This window comes from Pyxicephalus adspersus, chromosome 2 (genome assembly GCF_032062135.1).
Source record: "Pyxicephalus adspersus chromosome 2, UCB_Pads_2.0, whole genome shotgun sequence".
NCBI classification, from domain to species: Eukaryota; Metazoa; Chordata; class Amphibia; order Anura; family Pyxicephalidae; genus Pyxicephalus; species Pyxicephalus adspersus.
In genome coordinates, this window is record NC_092859.1 from 154,980,079 (window position 1) to 155,004,795 (window position 24,717).

At 38.1% G+C, this 24,717-nt stretch overlaps 2 protein-coding genes across 3 annotated transcripts; both read right to left on the reverse strand.

The window, feature by feature from the left end:
* Positions 1–3,732: 3,732 nt before the first annotated feature.
* Positions 3,733–10,408, reverse strand: LOC140324734 (gastrokine-1-like). Of its 2 annotated transcripts, none has more exons than XM_072402826.1 (6): positions 10,300–10,408; positions 10,166–10,213; positions 9,400–9,537; positions 8,095–8,199; positions 5,637–5,766; positions 3,733–3,911 (listed from the first exon to the last, which is right to left on the reverse strand). In XM_072402826.1, the coding sequence occupies exons 1-6, from the start codon at positions 10,309–10,311 to the stop codon at positions 3,838–3,840; spliced, it is 507 nt and encodes a 168-aa protein (XP_072258927.1). In that variant the 5' UTR covers positions 10,312–10,408; the 3' UTR covers positions 3,733–3,837. The 2 variants fall into 2 exon arrangements, with proteins under 2 accessions (XP_072258927.1, XP_072258926.1); XM_072402825.1 differs by lacking the exon at positions 3,733–3,911 and adding an exon at positions 3,999–4,200 and having other exon boundaries at positions 10,300–10,404.
* Positions 10,409–16,684: 6,276 nt separating this feature from the next.
* Positions 16,685–23,116, reverse strand: LOC140324735 (gastrokine-1-like). Its single transcript, XM_072402827.1, has 6 exons — positions 23,048–23,116; positions 22,221–22,262; positions 21,162–21,299; positions 20,520–20,630; positions 18,388–18,520; positions 16,685–16,845 (listed from the first exon to the last, which is right to left on the reverse strand). The coding sequence occupies exons 1-6, from the start codon at positions 23,057–23,059 to the stop codon at positions 16,778–16,780; spliced, it is 504 nt and encodes a 167-aa protein (XP_072258928.1). The 5' UTR covers positions 23,060–23,116; the 3' UTR covers positions 16,685–16,777.
* Between the last annotated feature and the right edge of the window lie 1,601 nt (positions 23,117–24,717).

Below are 24,717 nucleotides of genomic sequence, written 5' to 3' on the forward strand. Positions count from 1 at the left end.
TCTGTTTAGTTCAGATACTTTCACCCACACCAGTGGATGAATATAATACCCCATTCTTTGGATATTAAGATGGAGTGACAGTCAGTACTCTGAGCTGTTAGGCTGTTTTGCATGCACATGTGCTCACATGGAACATGCACCTTGAAGAAAAAGTAGTGAGTTGACATCAGATTGTTGTTAAATTTAAATGAGAGAAGGACAAAGACAGGGTATTTTCGTAGACATCGAAAGTAGCAGCTGCTCTCCTACAACAGCACCACCATCTGGCACCTGTGCTCCCAGGATTTTACCTTTCATCTACCCCAGTTTTTGAATGGATGAGTCGCACCACTGATTCCTTGGTGATATCTTCGTATAAGCTTCTAATATTGCACTTTTAATATCTACGAGTCCCCTGAGGAAGCCATATAGGGTGAAACGCGTCGGGACACAATATCTACTTGCTTTTCCTATTCAGCTCATGTGTACCTAGGAATCAATGTCTAGTATGTATACTCTATCCCACTGAAAATTAAGTGGCAACGTTCTATATATATAATTCATACATGTACTATTGTGAATTGTAACATTGTACATGCTTTAACCATACAGAATTATACATTGCTGCATTCGAAAATACCCTGTCCTTGTCCTCTCATTTAAAAATTACATACACACATTACATTACACTCTGTATCAGCTTGCTGTTGATCCTCCATTGTCCAATCACTGGGTAGGAATGGAAATTTGAACAGGCCATATTTCATATTAATTACATTTCCATTGATTTATCTACAACAGTTATATTCAAGGCATTTCTATGACTGTTGAGTTTACAGTGTGCATATGGCAGCTCAATTGATCTTCCAGGTACTTAGATGGTTTGTATAATAGATATTCATATGTGCAACACCATGGCAATTGCAGATCTATATAGAGGCCAAGATGCCATTGTCCTGAGCTTTTAAATAATAAGTAGGTTTGGTTCTGAATTAAAGTGAAAGTCCAGCATTACCTAACTTCTTCCACACTAGTAGAGAGTTCTCCCCTGGTATGAATGTGTTTAATCCAATTTCACTGATCACTTCACCTTCTACACTGGAAGATTAAATGGCTGCATCAAGTATCTTGAGTCTACTTTCCTCCAGTCTGATGGTCTACAAGCCTCATATTTATTTGCCTCTTTCAGCTATTTGTGTTCCCTTCCATCGGTCAGGGTGTAGGCAGGCAGATTTCTGGTATAGTAGTTACCAGAACTTCAGAATAATATGGCGGCAGATTGGCCATTGAACCAGGTTTAATCTGTGCCTAAAGGGGTGAGCGTTTAGGTAACATAGAAAGATCGGGCAGTGTGTGGAACAAATTGTAGAGGGGATTTCTGAGGAAAGGACTACAAAAAATAATATATTGGAGGAGGATATATTGCTAGTAGAGTGGAAGTTGCAATTAGAATGGTATCCAGATAACAATAACCTATAGAAGGGAGAAATACTGTAAAGAGCTTTATATATAAGGGTTGGATCAGTGATTTACAACCAGGGTTCCTCCAGAGGTTCTAAGGGGTTTCCTGAGCAATGATTAATTTGTTACTCTCAGGTCAGCTTAGGTTGAATAATCTTTTTAGCTATCTGTAAGGGTGACGTACTTCCCATTGGGCACCACCCTAATGTACTGTGAGCTGTATATAAAGTAATTATAGCCGGGATTCCTTGAAGACCTGAAAGTTATATTAAAGGTTTCCCTCATGTTAAAATTAAGGGAAGACTGCTCAAAACTTCATGCTTGATTGGAAAAGGTCCTCTTCTTTCCATGTGTCATCGTGGATATATTCAATACAGCAGGGGTTCTCTGAAGTCCTGAAGGGTATTTCAAGATTTCTATCATGTTACAAAGGTCAAGAAAAACTAGGTTGGAATCTAGAATTGTATCATTTGTGTGATAGGCAACCAGTGAGCGGAAGCTTTTCAAAAATGAGAGGAGAGGTGGATAAGTCATGCAGCGGAGTAGAATAGACTGGAGCCGGTAGATCACACAAATGGGTGTTGTGCTATTCAGGCACATACAGTTTAATTTAAAAATAAGTAGGTAAATGCAAAAATGAGAGATGTTTTTTTTTTAAATATGGATGGCCAGTGGTTAGTTTGTTAATGGGTGGTTTAAATATGAGTGTATGATTAAACATAAACAACGCATTGGGGGTCACTTGTTACTGACATTCCTTTTTACACTTTAAACATGTCTTCTGTGAAGGAAAAGTCAAGAAGAAAGTACATCATAGAAGTCTTTAGATTTAGCAGTTAATCAGTTGTTGGTCACTTTGATTGGGGTAGTTTCAGTGGAATAAATAAGACAGAAACTTACATTTACAAGCCCCCCTGAAAAAAGCACCTCTAACCGCTTATTTTGCCAAGCAAGCTCTAGTCAAAACTGACCTATTAAAAATATGCCTATTATTCTTCTTCTCTTTCTTAACCCATCATTAATTACCACCAATGTATTCCCCCCAACCTATTATGCGCTATGCTCCTCCAACTACTAGACCAGAGTTTCTCAACACATATTCTGTAAAACCTTAGAGTTCCTCCAGACGTTGCAAGACATTCCTTGAGTAAATGGAAATCTGTGACTCTTAGGTCAGTTTAGGTGACACCAATGATCTTTTTGTCCATCTGTAAGGGTGACATTCTTCCCAATAGCCAGCAATGTAAGAGGAATTCTTCCCAATGGTCTTACATTCTTCCTAATGATCACCAAACTAATATACTGTGAGCTGTGAGTATAGTAAATATAGAAGAGGTTCTCTGAAGACCTGAAAGTTCTTTTAAAGGGTTCCCATATGTTATGAAAGGCTGTATTAAACTACAAGCTTGATTAGATAGGGTCCTCTTCTTCATCTGTTCTATCATTGTTTTTAATTAATATGTTTGCAGGTTTGTTATATGTGACTATTATTATTTTACAGAATAATATTGACACTTTTTCATTGAAGATAATAATATTAGTTACAATAATTTTAACAATCATTATCAATTTTACCTTCTATCTCTGTCTACAGGGGATACAAAGGAGCATTATCGGTTTGTAATTTATGTAGGCATGTGACGATATAGGCCTTTACATGCTCATAGATCATTTGCCATTTGATTACATTCATTACTGGTAAATCCTAGAGTTTAAAATAGATTAGTCGGAATCCTTTTTGAAGACTTTTTTTTTGGTGAGTTACAATGCACAAGGTTCCTCTACCACACCCAGGACAAGAAGCAATACTAGATTTGTAGTCTGAACTATGTCCATATAACCTCCGGATTTATTGCCTTTTACCATTATTTATAACAACCCCTATTACTTATCCTCTCCAACTCTGCTGCTTATGTTTTAATATATATATCAACATTTTTGGCAAGACCTGGAATGGAGAAATCTGACATCTTTGAGCTCTTTCATTTTTATTACAGAGTCACGATTATGAGACCCTGGAGCAAATACTTTCAGCATTGATGGAATGAATTGCATGGACTATGGATGTAACCACTCATTGGCCTATGAGGTTACATATTTTCAATATAGCACCACACACTGCTACCATTAGCCCCAGTTCACTAAGCCATATGGGTTATTTTTACTTGTGCTCTTAACTGTATCTCATTTATGCATCATAAAAAAATGGTACATTGGTACTGAATCATTATCTTTCTGCATGGAATAACCAAAAAAACCCAGAACATTTGCATCATAGACGGAGACAGACAGTTTACCCTGAGAAATCGTTTTATTGTGTGCGCTTATTAAATGATGATAGTGGGAATACATATGGGCATCCATAATTTCAGGTCAGTGGGCTTATAAGTGTGCGTCCTAAAAGCAGAGGCTGATACCAAGAATGGTGATGGAGCTGGAGCTGCAGCACACTGCAAACCCTCGTGCCGAACCTGAAAAGGAACTGCTGTTAGAATGTAATCAACATTTTTTGCACTTTTGTTAATGAGTTATATAAGAAGACACAGGCAGTCACTATCCACTGATAAATCTTGCCTTTATTATTTATTAAAATATTCTTGTTATTATTAGGGGAATACTGGAAAGATCCAGAATTGGAATATTTGGGAGGTTCCAGTAAGGGGGTAAGGGTCCTTTCACTGGCATCTTAAAAACAGAAGCTGATTCCCAAAATTGTGATCATGCTGTTGGTGTGGCAGAGAGCGAACCCTTCTTCGGCTTCTAAAAAGAAATTTGTGTTATGAAAGAAAATGGAAAGCTTAGTGCTCAACTTTATTTCAGAATCATATTACTTGCAATTTTATTAAAGGTTAACATTTTGGAATTCTAAACACTTTCAACCCTAAGATTGGCAAGGTAAGTTTGGCATACCTGGCACATTTGCCAAACACATTAGGCCTAGACAGATTCACCCACTACTAATGAAAGCAATAAATGTAAAAGTTTTTTTTCGAGGCTCAAAACTTAATCATTCTTAGGATAAGCAGGATAACCACAAACAAGCAAACTCAGGTATGTGGTGAGATCATTTGGGTTCACCTGGGACCAACAAGTTTTGAGACTGACATGGATTCACAGTATACGACCTGTCATTTATTGCCTGGATGTGGCGAGTTAATAGTACCCATAGCCAAGCTTGCATCTATTGCTTGTTTGAATCTTTTTCTACAATGGACAGTGGAGTTTTTCTACTGTTTTAATCCCTTGTTTTCTAACTAGGAAGTCATCACTTTTCTTTTTAAAATTATAATTCTGCATTGGAAAAATAATATACGTGCCAGATTGACTCTCATCAGGTTATGTAATAGTGGCAGCTATAGTAGATTGCCACCATCCTCCTGTTACTATTGTCAGCCCTATGATCTGGCTCCCTCCATCTACCCAAGCAGTGACGTCATTACATTGTCACTCCCACCTTAGAGAAGTTGCAAGTTATACATTATGAGCCGGATTATATATAGCCAGATCAATAGTGACATGGAAGTAGAGATCACCCATCTCCATGGAAGATGTTGGTGGCCCCAAAAAATTAATATTAATTAATGAAATAAATTAAGGACACCAAAAAAAGTAAACTGATACCCATCTCATCTAACTACTTCAGTATTTTACCCAAAATTTTAACCTAGGTGGGAAGAAGCTGTAGGCCGGTGGTGACTCCTGTATTGTGTACCAACTTTTTGGTAACCACCCAAAAACAGCTGGGTGGTTATTGAAAAGTGCTGGGTGGTGCGCCTGGATAAAAGGAGCCGGAAGAACACTTTACTTTATTATTTTAAACATCTTCATTATACATAATCAATATATAGCCATAGAAAATTCTACAGCTAGGTGGGATAGTATGGGGCTAATACGTTTCCAGTTGGGGTCTGGACATAAGGAGTCTCTCCTCCTAATTAAAATTGGCTCTGATAAAAAGGGCTGGGTCTAAAAAATGTGTTGCCCCTATACTGCCTGGCTATAGAGTGCAGTTTAAGCATGCTTTATAGGTAAAATACAGTTCCAGATATTACGTGAACTAACATCCCATCACCACCACTATGGAGAATATGTAGAAACACCCCCAGCATAATGCCGATTCACAGGACAGCTCCGCACTACCATTGCACTTTTACATAGACTTTCACTTTAAATTACTCAGCAAAACAAATACTTACGAGGCAACTCAATGGCAGTGTAGGCTGGTATGCCTTTGCAAAGAGCTTCAATGTGACTTCCAAACTCTTCAATGTTAACAATTGGTTTCTGGTTGATTGTGTATGTTGTCAGCTCGGTGGTTGGTGGAGCCTAAAAATGGCACACAAACAAATGTATCAAGTTTCCTAACAATGGGGGTATATTTCTTTGATGTGCAGATAACCTGGAGCGTCATTTCACTATAAATATAAATTATTCTGAACTTTTTTGTGTCCTTCAATGCCTGTACATTACAGGAAAGATCCATGACTCCAAGTTTCGGCTCCAAACATTGCCCAGTGTGGCAGAAGGTGGGGTAATAAAAGTCTAATATTTTAAAAGGGGGATAAGGGAAGGCTCACTTTTTAGACACCGAATGCACAAAGAAAACCCATGTTAGTTTAGGGACACCACACATGTAAATTATATTCAGACAGATATTGCAAATAATTGTGACTCCATTATCACATGTTCGTAGTGCATATGGGATTTAAACCGACCTCCCAAATTTAAAGGGGCACAAAAGGCTCTGATACTCAGCCAAACACTGAATATGGTATGTAGATAGCATGATGGTGAAACTTTTACCAAACGCTTTTTATTTAATTTGGAAGGATTCAAGAACAATTATTATTATTGACTTGTATTTATATAGCGCCGACATATTACGCAGGGGCTCACAATCCAATGTCCCTACCGTAGTCATATGTCATTATTGTAGTCTAAAGACAATTTTTAGCAGAAGCCAATTAACCTAACTGCATGGTTTTGGGATTTGGGAGGAAACTGGAATACCTGAAGGAACCCCACCAATCATAGGGAGAACCTGCAAACTCCTTGCAGTAAAGCCAGAGTGCTAACCACTGAGCCACCGTGCTGTCCCAATTAAACCCCCTCTATCAAATTTTCCTGTGGTCTTTGGCACCGATGGATGAACACTCTCTAAATATTCTGGTGGCCATTGTATCCAGGATAGAAGGTCACCAGAACTGGGAACTGGAGGAATGGGGTCACCTGTTTTGAGGACAACTAAGAAGGAAGTTTCTTCTGCTTCTTGTAGCATGTTTGAAAAAGGAAATTCGGGAATCAATGAGGCACAGAGAAAAATAAATAAACTGATTGGTTTCTGAGTCTTCTGTTTTATATCCAAAACCAAAAAATAGTTTGGGCTTTATGTGCACCTAGTGACTGTCCCTCTTTAAAGATGTCTTCCTACATCAGTAAAAACATGAACCCAAACGGCTGATGTAGCTTTGTTGAATGTTTGCATAGAAAGCATGTTAATAAATCCATTAAATTAATGGAATTTTTGTTTGAGTTAGAAATTATTTTTAGCCATATTTTTCAGTCTGCTGGCATTCGCAGAGCGGGCCCTTGCCAACATCTAGGAAAAGTCTGGATTACAGTAAGGCCCAAGATTGTATAGATGTTTCCTTAAAGCCGAAAGGAGCTCTATAATTCACAGTTAGGAATTTGTCATTTGCCCACTTTACTCCACCAGTACAAAATCTGAGGTTTGGAAAAAAATGCAAGTTCATGCCAATAGCTGGATGAGGGAATGTTTCATTATGGAGTGTGTGAACCAGAGAAGAGACTTTAGTAATAATAACTTACAGAATGAAAATGGAATTGTTTGCAAAGGATTAAGGGAATTGGGTCCCAGCTGCCAGGACTGTAGTCACATTTTTGGATTTGCAGCGCACAAACAGCTGTAGCAGCACATGGTCCATGGTATAAAAAAAAATCAGTTTCCCAATTTATTAAAAAGAATGAATTCACCAAACACGAGTCTAATGTTTTTACACATATAGGCCCAATGTGGTCTCTCCAGCAGCATATATCATTTGGCAGAGTAGTAAATGTCTGAGACAGAGGGCTGCTTAACCATAGCTGGATTTTAGCACTTAATTCCTAGATAAGACACAGAACTGTAACATAACGGGCCTGATGTCTTAACGCTCCCTAAGACTGGAGAAGATAGGCTATAATGGGAGAACCTGGGTGATGCAACACATTTGGAACTGATTACCTAAAAATCATTTGCTATTTGTTACCAAATGTTTTCAATTTAGGTTTGTTGGATCACCCAAGTTCTCCCAGGACAGTCTATGTTCACCAGTCTTGGAGAGCTTTAAAAATCAGACCTAATACCTAAAAATAAGCGGTGGTCAGTTCCAATCAAAGTCTATTTCGAAAGCTTTGGATCAAAACTCTGAGCAACACAGTCTGCCATTACTATACCCATCACTGACAGATATAGAAGGATGTCGGACGATGACAGGTATAGCAAGGCTTGGAAAACCCAAATGCTGGGCTGTGACAGCTGCATATATAATGGCATTGGAATTGTAAAATTACATTGGAGTGACATTGAAATTGTAGAATGACATTGGAATGAAATTAAATTGGAAACAATAAGAAATGTTTGATTTTTTTTACCTTATTTTCGGAAATAGCCTTCAGCTGGGCCAGACTGGGGAAGTTTGGCTTCATCTTGTTGATGACACAGATTTTCTTTTTGTACAGTCTGGTTGCAGCATATCCCTAAAATTGAATAAAAGTGTTAGGTACCAGGATAAACCCTGTGCAAGGTTACATAGAGATTATGAAGCTTAATAAACTCTGCTTCTTGCCTTGTGGGGCTATACAATGGTAATTGTCTATGTATGCTATGCTACGGAACACTGCTACTTGTTAAAATCGTACAGACATATTGCTTTCACTGTCATATAAGAATGAATGATTTATTCAATAATAAGCAAAAATCTAACTTTCCATGAATGCAGATATCAACAGTCGCTCAATTAACATGCTACATGAGCATTGGGCTACATCAGAATTGCTTTTCTTTTTGATTTACATTACTATAAACATTCTCTTTCATTTCTAGATTTAAAATTATTATTTATTAAAACCAATCATAATAAACTTTACCAGTCTCTGTTTATCCCCTAAAGATAAAACTTTTTATTTATTATTATTTAAGGAATAAACCCACAAATGATGACCATCCGCAATTAATAGTCAATAAAGCCCATGCATATTTATGTTCAGTCCAGTTGGTCGGTATCCTTCTTTTGCAGATCCTTTTTCCTCACATCTTTCCTCTCGCATATATTTGATAATTCTGATTCTTTCTTTCCTGTAATCCAACTGATTACTCTTGAACTACATTTGTTCTTACATAAGATCCTTTTTTTGACCTTTCCTGTATTTTAGCCTCTCTGTTACTCCTAGAACAGATTTGCTCATCTACTTCTTCACTGTACGGTCTGTGAAAATGGAATCGGCTCCTTCAACAAGTTCTAAAGAATTCTTTAATAAAAAGCTGGATGATTTCTAGAATCACAGAATATAACTGGGGATCAAAATTTGAAAGATAACAGAGACTTTTGTAGTCTAGGGAACATCTGACTGTTTCAAAGGAACAGGAACACTTTTTTCCTCAGTTGGAGTAAATAGTACCAGAATTTATTAGGGTTTCTTCCTTCCTCTAGATCCATTATGTCTTTTTTATTATGTCAAATTTGACATTATTTCATTATGTCAAACTAACTAGTTATGGAACAATAAGCAGCATTGGAATCAAAAATTATTGGCTCAAGAGCCCAAGCAATATTGGTGCATAAACATGTTTTATATACATCTTCATATATTTAAAGTCTTCTGGTGACATTGGTTATCATCAATGAGATGAGGAAGTTTTAATATTCCCAGAAGATTGACAACGGTCAGAAGACTTACATTTCCATAGTCACAGATGGAATCCCAGGAGTTCCAGCCATTGAACTGATTGATATTGGCAGTTCTGTCCTGGTTGTTAATGTTGACTTGCTGGTTCACACTGCCTCCATCGTTACCGGAATTGTTGACATCGACATTCTGATGAAAACATAAAAAGCACGGCATGAAGTAAAGGTTACTAAAACCTCTGGGTAGAAATTAGATTAAAAAGAAATAGAGCCATGATGGTCAGTATGGGTTGTCATCCAAGCACCAGGCAATTTTCCACAAGTGTCCACTACTTGTCCATTACTTTTCTAAAGATAATATGCATACATTAGCATCTGCAAAATGTGTCAGGAAATTATTATTATTGAACACACTATTTTTTTTTTAAATTGAAAAAAATTACATTTCAAATATTGGTTTTATTTATGCAGATTTAAGAAATGTGTTTATAAGCTTCAATGGGCATCAAGATTTGCATGAATTGTAGTATCAAAAAATAAGTCCTTAGTCCCCCGAAAATGGAATTAATATTTGAATGCTTAATGCTCTCTTTCAAAAAATGTTTTAAAAATTTTTCAGTTGTAATGATCCTATTAGCAAAGATTAGACCATTCCAACCTATTTTTGGCCATGCATGTGACCAGTTTTGGTTGCAATGATTGGTTGTACCTCCTCCATCTGAGTACCCATAACATTCTATATTCTTCACACACACAATTTCCCGGAAGCTGCACATTGACTAAACCTAATGCAAATAAAAAATAATGTATATACTTACGTCATTGGCTAGTGACAGAGTCAGGAGGACTCCAAAAACGGCAGCAACCTATAGGTAGAGACAAAGGTAACTGTTACAATACGCCGCTTCTTCAACAAGCTTTCATTTTGTGATAAAGAGTAAAATATTCTCACCAAGAGTTTCATTGTAGAGTCTTCGATCAGAAAGATTGATAGAGCAAAGTATAGCCCATTTCACTTTCTATATTTATATATGAAAGTTGTATTTGCTTAAGGAACAGCCTAAAATGTGTTGTTTGCCATTGTGCGAAGGAATGAGTACACACTTACGTTACTATCAAAGTTGACAATTGATATGCTGATCGCTCAGCTGAGATAAACCAAGGGTTGAGTCCAGTTTTGTGTGTTGTACTTATTAAAAGAAAATCATTCAAAACTTTGCTGAAAACAATTGGTACGGGAAACACACTGTACATTAAAGCATTAAATTTGGTATATGCCAAGGGTGTGGTGCAGTAAGGAGTTGTAGCCAAAGCTGTGAATGGCTGTAAAGCGAACCCCAGCCTTAATATTTGCTCATAAACCTAACTGCCTTAGGTGTCATATATAGACATGATTAAAGTCTTTTTACAAATTTAAATCTATACTATAATAAATAATATCAAGGGAATGACCTGGAAACATGTCCTGTATTGTACACCTGTGAATGTATAATATTGTGTGTGTCAGCTTAAAGTAATTCTGGAATTAAACAGCATGGCCAAGCAGAAACGTTGGGGGTTCCAACCAGCTTCATTCCCACTCTTACAAACTATTACCTCTTTTTTAAATATTAACTCTTTTATTATTATTATTGTTATTATTAATAATAGAACAATCAATACACATCACTATTACACTACAACTACTACAATATCACTTTTTGGAAGAAAATAAAAAAAATGACCTCTCTTTATTAACCATAACATTTTACTTTCATAACAATATCCATAATTTACAAGATTATTAACCCTTATAAAAACTTGTATACAGGTAGTTAAGGACATTCGACATAAGGACAACTCCTAGATACGAACAAGACTTCCCTACTCGTTCCTGTGCAAGATGGAGGCTTGATAGGAGGGAGGGGGCGGTTGGTGTGACTTGCAGAAGAAATCTTTGGCTAAACACAGCTGGGGTTGTGGGTGATCTCTGGGTGAGCTCTTTCTGCAGCATCTTTTAACTCTTTACTGACCAAGACAAACTCTGCAGTGTTTCTTTTTGCATGTCAAAGCACAGCTTGCCTCAGAAGTTAATAAATGTTTAGGCTCCATAAGTTTTTTTGTTTTTTCCTTTGTTTGTGAATAACTCACAGTGAAGATTTTTTACAGTAACTAACAGCATGCTGCCTAATAATATGTTAAGACAAACATCTGTCCTACCCTGTTTCCCCGATGATAAGGCACTGTCTTATGTTTTTTGAAATGCCAAAATATGCCCTAGGTCTTATTTTCAGGGGGATGTCCTATTTTTCCATGAAGAAGCCTACAGTACACATTTTTTGTTGAAAATCACTCATGATCACACAATGTGCCATTCATTGTCCCCTTCTGATCACTCTGTGCCATTCATTGTCCCCTTCTGTTCACTCTGTGCCATTCATTGTCCCCTTCTGTTCACTCTGTGCCATTCATTGTCCCCTTCTGTTCACTCTGTGCATATCATTATCCCATTTTGTTCACTGACTCACTTTTTTTGGGTTCTATGGCAGGGTAACAGACTCCGTTAGGACAGGGATCAGCAGCTTGCTAGTCCTTCCTGGCGCGAAGGCGCAGGCGCGGGCCTTTGTAGTCACTTTCTGTTTTGCTCTGCACTGCAGCCAGCACCGACAGAGTCACACAGAGGCACACAGTTACCCACCGTACCACCCGAATGGGAGATTCGGGCAGGCGCAGGTATCGGTGGGTGTCTTATTTGCGGGGGGTGGCTTATTTTAACGTTTTGGGCAAAAATCGGGCGGTGGCTTATTTGATGGGGATGGCTTATCATCTGGGAAACACAGTAATTAAATTTATTAAAATAATGTACCTGTTCCGACTTACATACAAATTCAACTTAAGAACAAACCTACAGTCCCTATCTCATATGTAATCCAGGTACTACCTGTAAATAGTTACAACTTTTTCTGCTATACCATAAAAGGGCCAAGGGCCATAAAGTCCTATAGAATGCCAGCTTATACTGCTACTAAACCACTGCTTTTGTATCTGGGCCTTCAGCCACCATACACTGCCTTGAAGAAAACTGAATTCGACTACACTGACTTCATGGAACTTACTGCCCTATAACCAACTACTCATGTTCCCCAGCATAACCCAGACAAAAATAAAATCCTGGGCCTTTGACCATTCTTCTTTTCCCAGATCCCTACTAAAATTCTTGCCGCACTTCCAGCTTGAACTTCTACTGACCCGTGCCTTAATGACCCAACCAATCAGGTAAGCCTGTCCTTCCTCTAATCGCTCATGCCTTTGCTGTCTGTAACCCCTCAACCTATTGCTCCAGGCTTTACTAGAACAAATCAATGAGTATGAAATGTTTGGTCCACTGCACAGATCTGTAGCTGCTTCTAAGCCTGCTGAAATGCATAAATGCCAGGCCATTTTCAGCACCTTCATCCAGCTACTTGCAATTTTATTTACATAATTGGATTAAAGCAGAAACTTCACTTAGTTAAAAGAGTCCCAAAAGGCTTGGACTGTTTTGTTTTGCATGGCTCAGTGTACCAGCTTGCCAGGGTTCCATGCATGCATCATCGCCATTAAATCAATTAGTCTGGGCAAAGATTTCAAAGTTGGAAGAAAGTCAGGTGAAGATTAGTAGCTTGGCACAATTCTGTGCTGACATGACGTAGCTTTCAGGCACACACCATACCCATCTAATCAGTAAAGATCGGCAAAGGCGTGGCATGATTCTAGGCTTACATGAAGTAGGCTCCCATGCATGCATCCCCTTATCTGATCAGTGAAGTAGCAAAAATTTCAAATTGGAAGAACATCCGGCAAAGATTTCATCATCAAGATTTTCAGATTACAGTAAAACCCCTTCACTGTAAAATACAAATACACTACATATAATCATCCAAGTAAAGATCAGAAGTTCAAAAAAAAAAAAGATTGTGGGCAGTGCTGGCTGCATTCATTGATCAGCTCAGTGTGCGATCACCGGCACTAGAGGTTAAATGGGTTACGAGTCTCCCAATTCCAAACTTCTAGTGCTCTCTGATTGGCTGAGGAAAGCCTTCCGCAGCCAATCAGGGGGCACTAGAGCTTTTGAATGGGGATTCTTGTCCCCATTTAACCTTTAGTGCCCGGGATCGCAAACAGGATTCCCAGGGCTGCAGGAATGATTGCAGCACTGAGAATCCACTGCGATCCCAGGGCACTAGAGGTTAATTAACCCGGGGGATCTTCTAAATTAATGCGGCCATGGTGTGCGATTCCCAGTGCCCCAGGGAACACAAATAGGAGGATTCCCAAGGAATCCCCTGTAAATCCTCCTGTTATAATTTTCTCGATCTTCAGATGGTTTCGCAAAATCGGTTCGGGGAAACTTCCCGAAACCATTGCAAGTTCGAGGAAATTTTCCCAAGAAGAGGCATTTTCTACCTGACAGATCCCTTCTCCAGAATCTCCTCCTGTTCTTCTCATCCTCTTCATATAACCCACCTCTACCTCTTGCTATGGTGGACACTTTCCATAAAAGTCAAACTACCCATTATTACTTCCATGGTTGGGAGGCAAAGGAAAATATCTTCATCCTCCCCTGCTGCATCAAATCCAGTGTAGCTTTTAACATGAAGATTTGAGGAATGATATTATTATTACCACTGTTTACCTGGCTGACACATTTATAGGCTTCAACACAGGACACATGCCCATATATTAAGCTGACACTGCCCTGGGTCAAAGAAACCCAAGTCTCTGTCTTTGCACTGTGGTTTGTTAGATAGTCAGTTACCAATTTCCTTGTCTAATGAAAGACCATGCTGTCTCTGCAAGGCCACAACTGTATTTTTGGAAGTGTATCTGCCGAAATGGGTGCAGAGCTTTCTGGCCATGGGCAAGACATCTTGCAATCCAAGGTAGCACTTCAGAAATATTTACACCACCGGAATAAACACATGCACAAATCAGAGAATGTGAGTGAATTTGCCCTGGCGCATCATAGGGTATGACTTATCTAGTGGCAATTTAGTTACATTCAACTGGACTTGTTCTTATAATGTTGGAGTTTCACAGATCTCCAAGCTGCTTTATCAACTCATTGGAGAGCTGAAAATATATTTAACATTTCAAGAATTTGCAGAGACAAAGTCTAGATGAATGTAATTAACTACTGCTAGATATACAATGATCTGAATGAATGGGAACTATCACAGACAATGTGCAATTTGTTATTGTATGGCGTTGTGACTTCTCTCACCCAGACTAGATAAAGGATTGCATGGCAGCGCATGAGCATACATACACTGTATCCAGGATTGGAATAGCTTTGCTTTGTTGATATATGTGAGGAATGGTACTCTTTTAAAGAGGAAGGAGAAGAGGAATCCACGGAGTTTGTCCTCCTTTCCATTTCACTGGATGATAACGGATGCCACTTTGTAGACGTGTCAGTGCTGCCCAAGACATTCACTGTGCGAAGGACATGTAATGCCCCTGTTAGTAGCCTCCGCTCCAAATATCTGCTATTGCATGGACCTGGCTACACAGTAAAACATTCAGGAAAGTGGAGCCAGTATGTGTAATGTGTTAGAAGTATGCAGGGAAGATTTGGTTTGAAGATAATGGATGCATGATATCTTCCAATGGGGTTGAGCAACAAGTTCTTTAAAGAGAGTTCACTTAATATACCCGAGGATATATTGGAGTATACTTCTGTTCCCTGTCCAAACATTCTCTAATGGTGGACTGGTAAGCAGAAGATGTGAGAGGAAAAGGACCCTTGAATTGAAAATGTGACTATATCTTTAGACCAAAATTCCTGCCTTGAAAACTAACTCCCATGAGAAACAACAGCAGCAAGGGCAGCAGTAGTAGAATCCCGAGTAACAGTACCCACATTTTATTTTTTTCAATCTTTAACCTCCCTGACGGTATGATTATTTTAGCATTTTTAAATGTCAACAATTGAAATTGTTCGCTGGTCCCGCCCCCCCGTGCACACCGCCTGCCCGCACACGTGTTGCATGCCCGCCCAGCATCGGCATCCAATGGCCTCGTGTCTCCAACTTTCACACACCGGTAAGCAAGACTAGGGGACGCAGATGCAAAGCATCAACAAGGGGACACAGATGCTGGCAGGGCATTGCCAACTGGACAATGGACATCGCTGAAGGACGCCGCGGGCTCGTGAGGACAAGCTAAGCCCGCAGTTCCACTCCGATAATGTGGCTTGGGGTTACCGCATTTTGTAATGAAATTTCACCCGAAGCCACACTTGGGATTACCACCAGGGCGGTTAAGGAGTGAAAGGGGGATAAAAACACGAAAAAAAAATGAGGTAGACTTTACTGGGAAGATCTCATGTGCTAGATGAGGGGAGATGTTGAATATTCTGTTCCTGGTTCCACCTTACACTGTTTTTACAAGTGCTGCATTTAATAAAAGATGCGTCATTAGGAGCGGGCATAAAAAAAAAATTACAACTTGAAGCTCTCAGGGCTGTTTGAGCATTAGAAGTATTTGCAGTATTAATGGGAAGAGATATTCAAACCTAATAAGAAGGTCTGCCCTCCAAAATTTGTTGGGTGTTGCTACACAGTACCTTTATCTCTACCACTGTCCTCATCACTCGGTTCCCATCTCTTGTGCAGAGCAGTATCATGACTGTTGTCCGACCAAGTATATCTAATAAATTTACCACCAAGTGCTTCTTGTGTGTTTTCCAATCATCATAGTGATCACCATCAGCACTACCACCACCAGCAAAAGTTATAGAACAGTCTAAACTCTTTTAATAAATCAACCTCACTGTATCTGGGGAAAATTTGGAACACTGGACACAACCTGATAGGTTAGGTATGTTTAGGACATGGATGAAAAAGCTACTGGGAAGGAACACCGGACTTAGCACGTGGAAGGACCATACTTTCTTGGCCTGAAGTAGCATTCAAGAAGTAGTGGAATTCATAGTGAAACATTCAAGAAGTAGTGAAAGGATGAACAGATGCATTTTTTCACTATAAATAGAAGCCATACCTCATTGTAGTTGAAAATATGCAAGTATATCAAGAAATCTGACTTTATAAATTTAAAGATGTGTTATAATTATAGAATGTATTTTAGTGTTGTGTTAAGGTCTGTCCAGTGGAGACGGCCATTCATAGCAGAGACTGGGAAAAGCATGTTGGTAGTTTGTTTCTGTGCTCTCTTGGGCAGATCATTGACCACACTTAGATTGGTGTAATGGAGGAACCTATTCATTGAAAGGAATGTGCATGGAGTATCAGACAGTACAGATAAAAGATTTTATTATAACATTAAAGAAACAATTTTTACTAAACATGACAACCAACTATTTTATAGAAATGCTTTATTTGTAGCAAAAAAGAGGTACAGAAATTAGCAATTAAACAGTAAGCAAGGGAGAATTTGTATATATGATGAGCCTAAAAGCAGAAGCTGATTCCTCCAACTGTGATGATGCTGTTTGTGTCACATCCATAAAACTCATCCACTAAAATAAGAGAGAGAATGAAGAAACAGAAGAAATGTTAATGACATAACTATCACTGGATCATCAATCTCTACTGCAATATGTGAAATTGTAATCTTTCTTCTTCACGTTTTTACCATATTGATTTCCATCTTTCCTCCAAGGTTGTTAATGTTGCAGTAGTTACATAATTATCACCAACAAAGCTTAAATCCAAAGATGCTTCAAATGCAGAAGCTAAATGGTTTTAATTTACGTCAAAATATTTGGATTTTGGATTTGTAAAGGGTTTGGTAAATTTAGTAAAGGTGATTTTATATTATGGTTTAAATGAATTGAACAGATCCATTTAATGACTCTATAAAGGGTCACTACCCACAAAACTCATTTTAGGATTTGGAAAATGCTGAAATGTTCAATCCAATATCAGATTCTTATATTTACTTAGGCTATGTACACACGTCAGATGATTCTCACCTGATATGAATGAGAATTCAATCGTCAATCGTGGATCTGTTCTGATGGATCCACGAATGATCAATGGTGACTGAACATAATACAGGTCAATGGAGGCTCTGAAAAGATCTCTGACATTATTTGGCCAGGTCTACACAGCTCTCCCATCCAATGTAAAGGATTTGCATTCTCCCTGTTGGATTTATACCAGAGTTTCTCCACCAGGGTTCCTCCAGAGGTTACTACGAGTTCCTTGAGCAATGAGTAATTTGTGACTCTCAGGTCAGTTAAAGAGATACCAATGATGTTTTTGGCTATCTCTGAGGGTGAAATTGTTCCCAATGACCAGATATGTAAGAGGAATTCTTCTCACTGACCACCACAATAATGTACTGTGATCTGTGGATATATTTATTATAGCCGGGGTTCCCTGAAGACCTGAAAGTTATTACAAGGGGTTTTCCGATGTTAAAAAGTCTAAAAACCTATTATTACATAGAACAAGACTGGAAACACCCAAAGGTCAGCAAACAATCTACAACAAAGAGATCTCACCCTTGACACCTTCAGGAGATATACCCTAAGTAGCCAGATCACTAGTTGTCACAAATAGGCGAATATCAAATTTAGACTAGGCTCTTAAATTTAATGCATACAGCAATTTTAGTATTGTTCTTGGTAGTTGTTGTAGGAGGCATTTTGCAAGAAGTAAACTTAGTAGCTAAAGTCCATTATATTTGTATATAATAATCTATAATCATTGTGCAAACATTTTGAAGCTTAACAACTATTTTATAATAATAAAAACGAGCTTATAATTATCCAGTAATACAATGGTAAATTTGAAATAATAAAAAGAAAGAAAGACATAAAAATGTGTAGATAGATAGATGATAGATAGATAGATAGATAGATAGATAGATCGATGATAGATAGAGGGATAGATGATGTATAGATAGATACATAGATAGATAGATAGATAGATAGATAGATAGATAGATAGATAGATAGATAGATAGATAGATACATAGATAGATAGATAGATAGATAGATAGATAGATAGATAGATAGATATAGGTAGATAGAAGTTCTGTATAATGTTCCCACCTTGGATTGGCTCAGTAGTGTATGATGGGATGCCTCGGCACAGAGCTTCAATATGCACACCATATATTCCAATGTTGGCAATGGGAACTGGATGCTGAAGGGAATACTTGAAAGGACTTGAGGTGGCACCAACCTGACGTTGTCAATAATTAACACAAACATAAGAAGAAATGGAATATAAAATGTACATATATGTATGTATGGTATATTGTCAGCTTTGTGCCTGTCTTTTTTTTTACCCTTCTGAACATACATGTAAAGATGCAGCGATTCATACAATTATTCAGGATTTCCTAGATTGCTAAATTATGTAATTTGAGGCAAATCAACAATGTGAATGCCATTATTCAAGTAGAACAAAACCCTTCTATTAATTTCTTGTTTATTTGTTTACTACTTTTAACAGGGATATATTGCAATAAGTAGCAAGAGACATAAATTAAGTAAAAACAATGGCAAAAAAAGGTAAAATGCTACATATTGGTATGAAGAGGTAACTATAAATAAGGGAGGATTTGGAGAGAGGTATTGGGTTGAGGATGAAGCACTGGTTGTCCTTTTATTTATATAGTCCTAGTGTTATCTTCGATTTTGCCCTCGCCTTCACCGTCACATTCAGAATATCTTGAGATTCTGCCACTTTCACCTGGGCAGCATCTCAATAATCTGTCCTACCTGTCCCCAGAGACCACTAAACTATATGTACACACTTTTATCTCTCTTCTGGACTACTGTAACCTCCTCCTCTATGGTATTCAACTAACCCGATTTTCTCCTCTACAATCTATTATAAATGCTGCAGCCAGACTCATCTGTTCTTCCCACCTACCTACCCCATACACAACCTTCCCACCCCATACACAGATTTCCCACCACACCTCTTCTGCTGCCTCTTTTTATAGCTCTCCATTTCACCTGAGAACCCAATTTACCTCCTGTGCTTCGCCTTTTTATTATTATTATTACACAGAATTTATATAGCACCATCATATTACACAGTGCTGTACAAAGTCCATAGACATGTCACTAACTGTCCATCAAAGGAGCTCACAATCTAATGTCCCTACTATAGTCATATGTCATTGTTGTAGTCTAAGGTTAATTTAGGGGGAAGCCAATTAACCTTATTGCATGTTTTTGGGAGGAAACCGGAGTACCCAGAGGAAACCCACACAGACACAGGGAAAACCTGCAAACTCCATGCAGATAGTGTCCTGGCTGGGATTCGAACCTAGGATCTTGTGCTGCAAAGGCCTGAGTGCTAACCCCTGAGCCACCACGCTGCCTTTAAATCCTTCCATTTACCTTTCTGACCTGATAGCAAATAACTCCTCTAATGAGCTTCTACTTACTTCCTCACTCATAACCTCATCACATGCACGGCTCTAAGATTTTTTCTAGAGCTGCCCCGTCTCTCTGGAATGGTCTTTCTCGTCCCTTTTGGTTTACTTCTACTTTCTGCTCATTTAAATAAGCACTTAAAATTCATCTTTTCAAACCCACCTATCCGTCTCCTTCTGTTTTAAATCCTCACTACCTCACACCATTCCATATCCCCCTCCTATTGTGTGATACTTCCCTCACCTCTTAGATTGTAAGCTCTTCGGGGCAGGGCCCTCCCCTCCTGTGTCACTGTCTGTATCTGTCTGTCATTTGCAACCCTTATTGAATCCACAGAGCTGCATAATATGCTGGCTCTAAATAAATATTGCTTATTATTATTATTATTATTATTATTATTATTATTATTAATAATAATAATAATAATATAATATGGAATTATCATATGAACCATTATAACAAATGATGAAGGACTGCTGATCTCTCCATGATATCTTGTAAGCTGCAGATATTTCCTGTACATGGTGAGACTTCTGATTTACATTTGCCTGTGATTGTGGCTGTGTTGGAACTCAGAGATGTTCCTGGACGAGAGATGTTGCTTCTGGAAGAAGAGCTGCACTACAACCTTACTCAATCTCACTAAAAACAGATTGCAGTTTAATGACGGGGAGGCTAACGAAGCAATTTTTGACAAGTCTGAAGGGGGGGCTTAACATTTCAGTATAGATCCATGTTAGTATTTATACTATTTCAGAGGTATTTCAAATATAGAGTATAATGTTTCTTACCCGGCTTTGTTGGGGTGCTGCTTTAATGGTTTCCAGACTGGGGAACTTGGTCTTATCCATCTTTGTCACTACGCATACTTTCTTTCCATACAGTCTTGTGGCAAAAACACCCTTTATTTAAAAAGTTTAAAAAAAAATTTTGCTTTAAATAATATCACAATCACATCAGGATCACAATATTAAGTAGATTAACACAATAGCTACATATATACCAAAATAGGATAATGAAATCAGCCAATTGGTAAATCAATCAATCATCCAAAAATATACATTTGATTTTATCTTTACTATACCATTTTTAAAACATTTTTCCTATGTTAGGTCTATCTCCTTATTACGCATGTATGACAATTGTTAGAATGCAGAATCAGAAACTTTGGTGTTGCCATTGGACCCATGCATGATGGGATTCAATGGTCATACATGCTTACAGGCATTATGGTGACAGTAGGGGTGTCTATTAGGTTTTAAAGACCAAGAGGTACTTTCCCTTGGCAAAAAAGTCTATGTATTTGAATGTCAGGGTGGAAAAGACATCTAAGACTTAAGATTGTTTCTCAAAATCTGATTGCTTAATTTGGAAGAGTCCAAACCAACTTAATTATTATCTCTTAAAACAAAGAGTATTAGCAGATCCCTCACCTGTCCATAGTCACCAACGCAATCCCAAGAGTTCCAGCCATCCAGGGAGTTGATGGTGGCTATCCTGTCTTGGTTGTTAATGTTCACAGTCTGATGCACATTGCCACCATCATTCCCTGAGTTATTCACATCGACATTCTGTGGGAGAATGTTACAAGGTTAGGTAAAATCAATGAGACAAGCAAATCCATACATGAAAGATATCCTAATCAGACGCTGCCTAGGGTTAGCCGGCATGATTTTCTTGTCTGATGCTGAGAAACTAGAAAGTACAACTGTTATCTCTGATTATAAATACTCCAATCTCTGAGGATATGAATCTCATCAAAATGCTGGTATTTCATCCTTGAAAATATTTACATTTTTTGGCTAAATAAAGTTGCTTAAATCTTTTTAATGTCTTCTCATAGGGTTCGTAATGATAGAACCAGAATAACTGGTGATCTGCCAATTTATAATTTGCCTGCTATTCTGTCTGATCTGGAAAGAATCATGAAGCGCAGAAATCCAGATGATCCCAGTTTAGTCAACAAATCTGTTCATGAATATTCAGATCAGTTTAAAAAAATCTGATTTGCCTGAATTGTGATCATTGCAAAGGGTGCACTTGTTGTCCAAATATCATTATCCCTTCCTTTCTGTACTATCACACTATAATTAGAAAAAATGGGGGAACAGGGGTCCTGGGGTTTTCACTTAGCAAAATGAATTTGCCCAGCTAAAATTCTTTTTGCTTGCACATTATTCAAAGTCACCAGAGCAGAGCAATACTACCAATGCCAATAGCACATTGCTCCAAACATTTCATCTTCAAGTAATCCATACCAAAGTATACCAACCAAAAAACCCAAAAGTGTCAATGCCAAATTGTGAAATATTTTACTCTGAAATTGTCTGAAAATGGTAATACATGTTTGTCCAGTACAGTGGATCAGCACCCCGGCAGGTCAGATTTGTTGGTGCTGATTTCAAATATTAGAATCTATTGGCTAAATGTTATTAGCTTAAGTAAACAATAAAGACCTGAGGAATGTTACAAGAAATGTATTGTTCTCTTACATCATTAGCAAGGAGAGTTCCCAGCAGAGCAGCAAAGATGATCTGAAACATAAAGATAACAATGGAATAAGTTAAGATAACAGTGGAATATGTTATTTTATACAAAGCATTGGCACCCTGTGTATTGGTTAGTGTTGTGTTACTTGTGATTAAATATTTGCTGAATAAAATATTCGGTTACACTGGTGCTGCCATCATTCATTTTGGTGACAAATTCTAAAAGGGACAGTTCCAATTGCCTTTGGACAAAAGGTATTGTTGATTAAAACATTGGGATCCAAATGAGCAAAATGAATTTGCAAATTAAACTCTCGCTGACATTTAAAATACATTTCCAGCATATAATTTAAATGTGATGTATGGAAAAAAAATATGTGATTTTAATTGTTTTCCCACTTTCCCACTTTTCTTTTTTGAAGGCATTGCATCTAAAAATTCATTAGCCAAAGACATCAGTTCAAAATTTCTGCATGCAATCTGATAAAAAATCTGTTACTATAAAATTGGCCAAATTTACTTGCTCATGTTTACGTTTTACAAAATATTCTGACGCCTTTGAGAAAGCAGCAGGATTGAGATCATGTTCATTACTTTTGTACTAAAGAAACCTGTGATAGCTAAAGTATAATCTATCCCTTTATAAAGTGTAGTTGCTTGGCTTAATATGCTTTTACAATATCATACACCGATGCAACATGCATGCTAACCAGCCTACAGGACCTTACTGGTGCCTTCCTTTTTATTCCAACCAACCTTCTGTTTGGTACAATGGCTGAAAATGTATAGTCAGCAGTCTCGAATATAAGGCAGCAAGTAGCTATACTTACGAAGGTTTTCATTTTGTCTGCTGTTCAAAGCGATAAGTCGAAGAGAGAAATAGCAGGTACAGACCCTTCTCTCCGTCTCCTTTTTATACTCTAGAAAGAACAAACATGCCGAATTCCAAATTTGACCTTGGACGCTATCCACCTCTTGAAGAAAGAGATATAATGGGTATTTTATCATATTAAACAAAGATAAGAAATTTCCTGTAGAAAATATACGTATAATAACTTCTTTGTCTGTAGTGCCCACATTATGCAACGTACATGCAATATGGTAACGTGTGGGCAAATATGGTAATGTGTGGGCCAAAAATGTAGAGACCAACAAAGAATTGACTGAGTTTTACTTTACAGGGAATCTGTTATTTTAAAATATATATTGCTTTACACTGTATATACCAGTCTTTCTAGACTTCTCTAACATGGGGATCTTTAGAATTACTTTCAGGTCTTAGGGAGCCCCGGCTATAATTACCATATCAACAGCTCACATACATTAGTGTGGTGGTCAGTAGGAAGAATGTCACCACTGCAGATAGCTAAAAAGTTCTTCGTTCTTCGTGTCACTTAAACTGACCCTAGTTGAAAAACACTGGTATACAAAACGGCACATAAACTGTTGTGAATATTTATTAAACAGTTGAACAACAAGGCACCAATAAAAAAAAAGCAGTAAGGGCCAGCTCACAAACATCACCTGCCAAGCACTGATCTACCATTATTACCATTATTACCATTCTGCTTTTTTTAAACCATCTGTCCCTTTTCCTTTCACTGCCCAATGATTAGGGATGAGCAAGCTAGTTTTTAAAACTCAATCTCGCTGCAAAGTCGGCTGTTCTCACTTACCAAATTTTATGTGAGAACGGCCGGTGTAAATTTGCCGATCAAGGTCGAATTTAAAAAAAAATTAATTGAGAAGACGTGTGATCCACAGCACTAGAGGTTAATTAACCTCTAGTGCCGCGGATTACACGTCTTCTCGATGAAAGTGGCCAAGGCGCCGGCATTCTGTGAGAATATCCCTGGCACTAGTTATTTACCTCTATGCCCTGGGGATCACAAACATGAGGATCCATGTGAATTGAATCCTCCTCGTAAAAATTCCTAGATCTTCCGATGGAATTTCGCGAAACCATCTGAAGTTCAAATAAATTTTCGCAAGAATGCCAGAGGCATTCTCGCTCATCCCTACCTATGAGTCAACCGCCAATTAACCAATAAGACAAAAGTCAAAATTTCTGAGAGTGGCTAGAAGAGGCTTCATTTGGATGCAGCAGTAAAGTTGATATAAACTGAGAAAAAAACCACCAGGAGGTAATACTATTTGATAAAAGAGACATGCACGTACAGTACTGTATATTATCATCTGGTTACTAACCTGGACTGTCTGATCCTCCATTGTGTCCCCTGTACTGCTCATGTGGGCTCCAAGTCCTCTGTCAGACATCCTTTGCACATTGAATTCACAGTACCAACCATGTGCTTGGATGGCACAACTAACCAGCAAAGCTGTGAAGGGGCTTCCTATAGATAAAGAATGTGGAGTTAGATTGGGGAATTGGGGTATGTTGAGCACTGGCACTGGACCAGGGTCTTACTTATATTATGTCAACAATATGTCAACCAGAGGGAATGGACATTAAATCCAGTCTGTTATTAAATGTGGAATT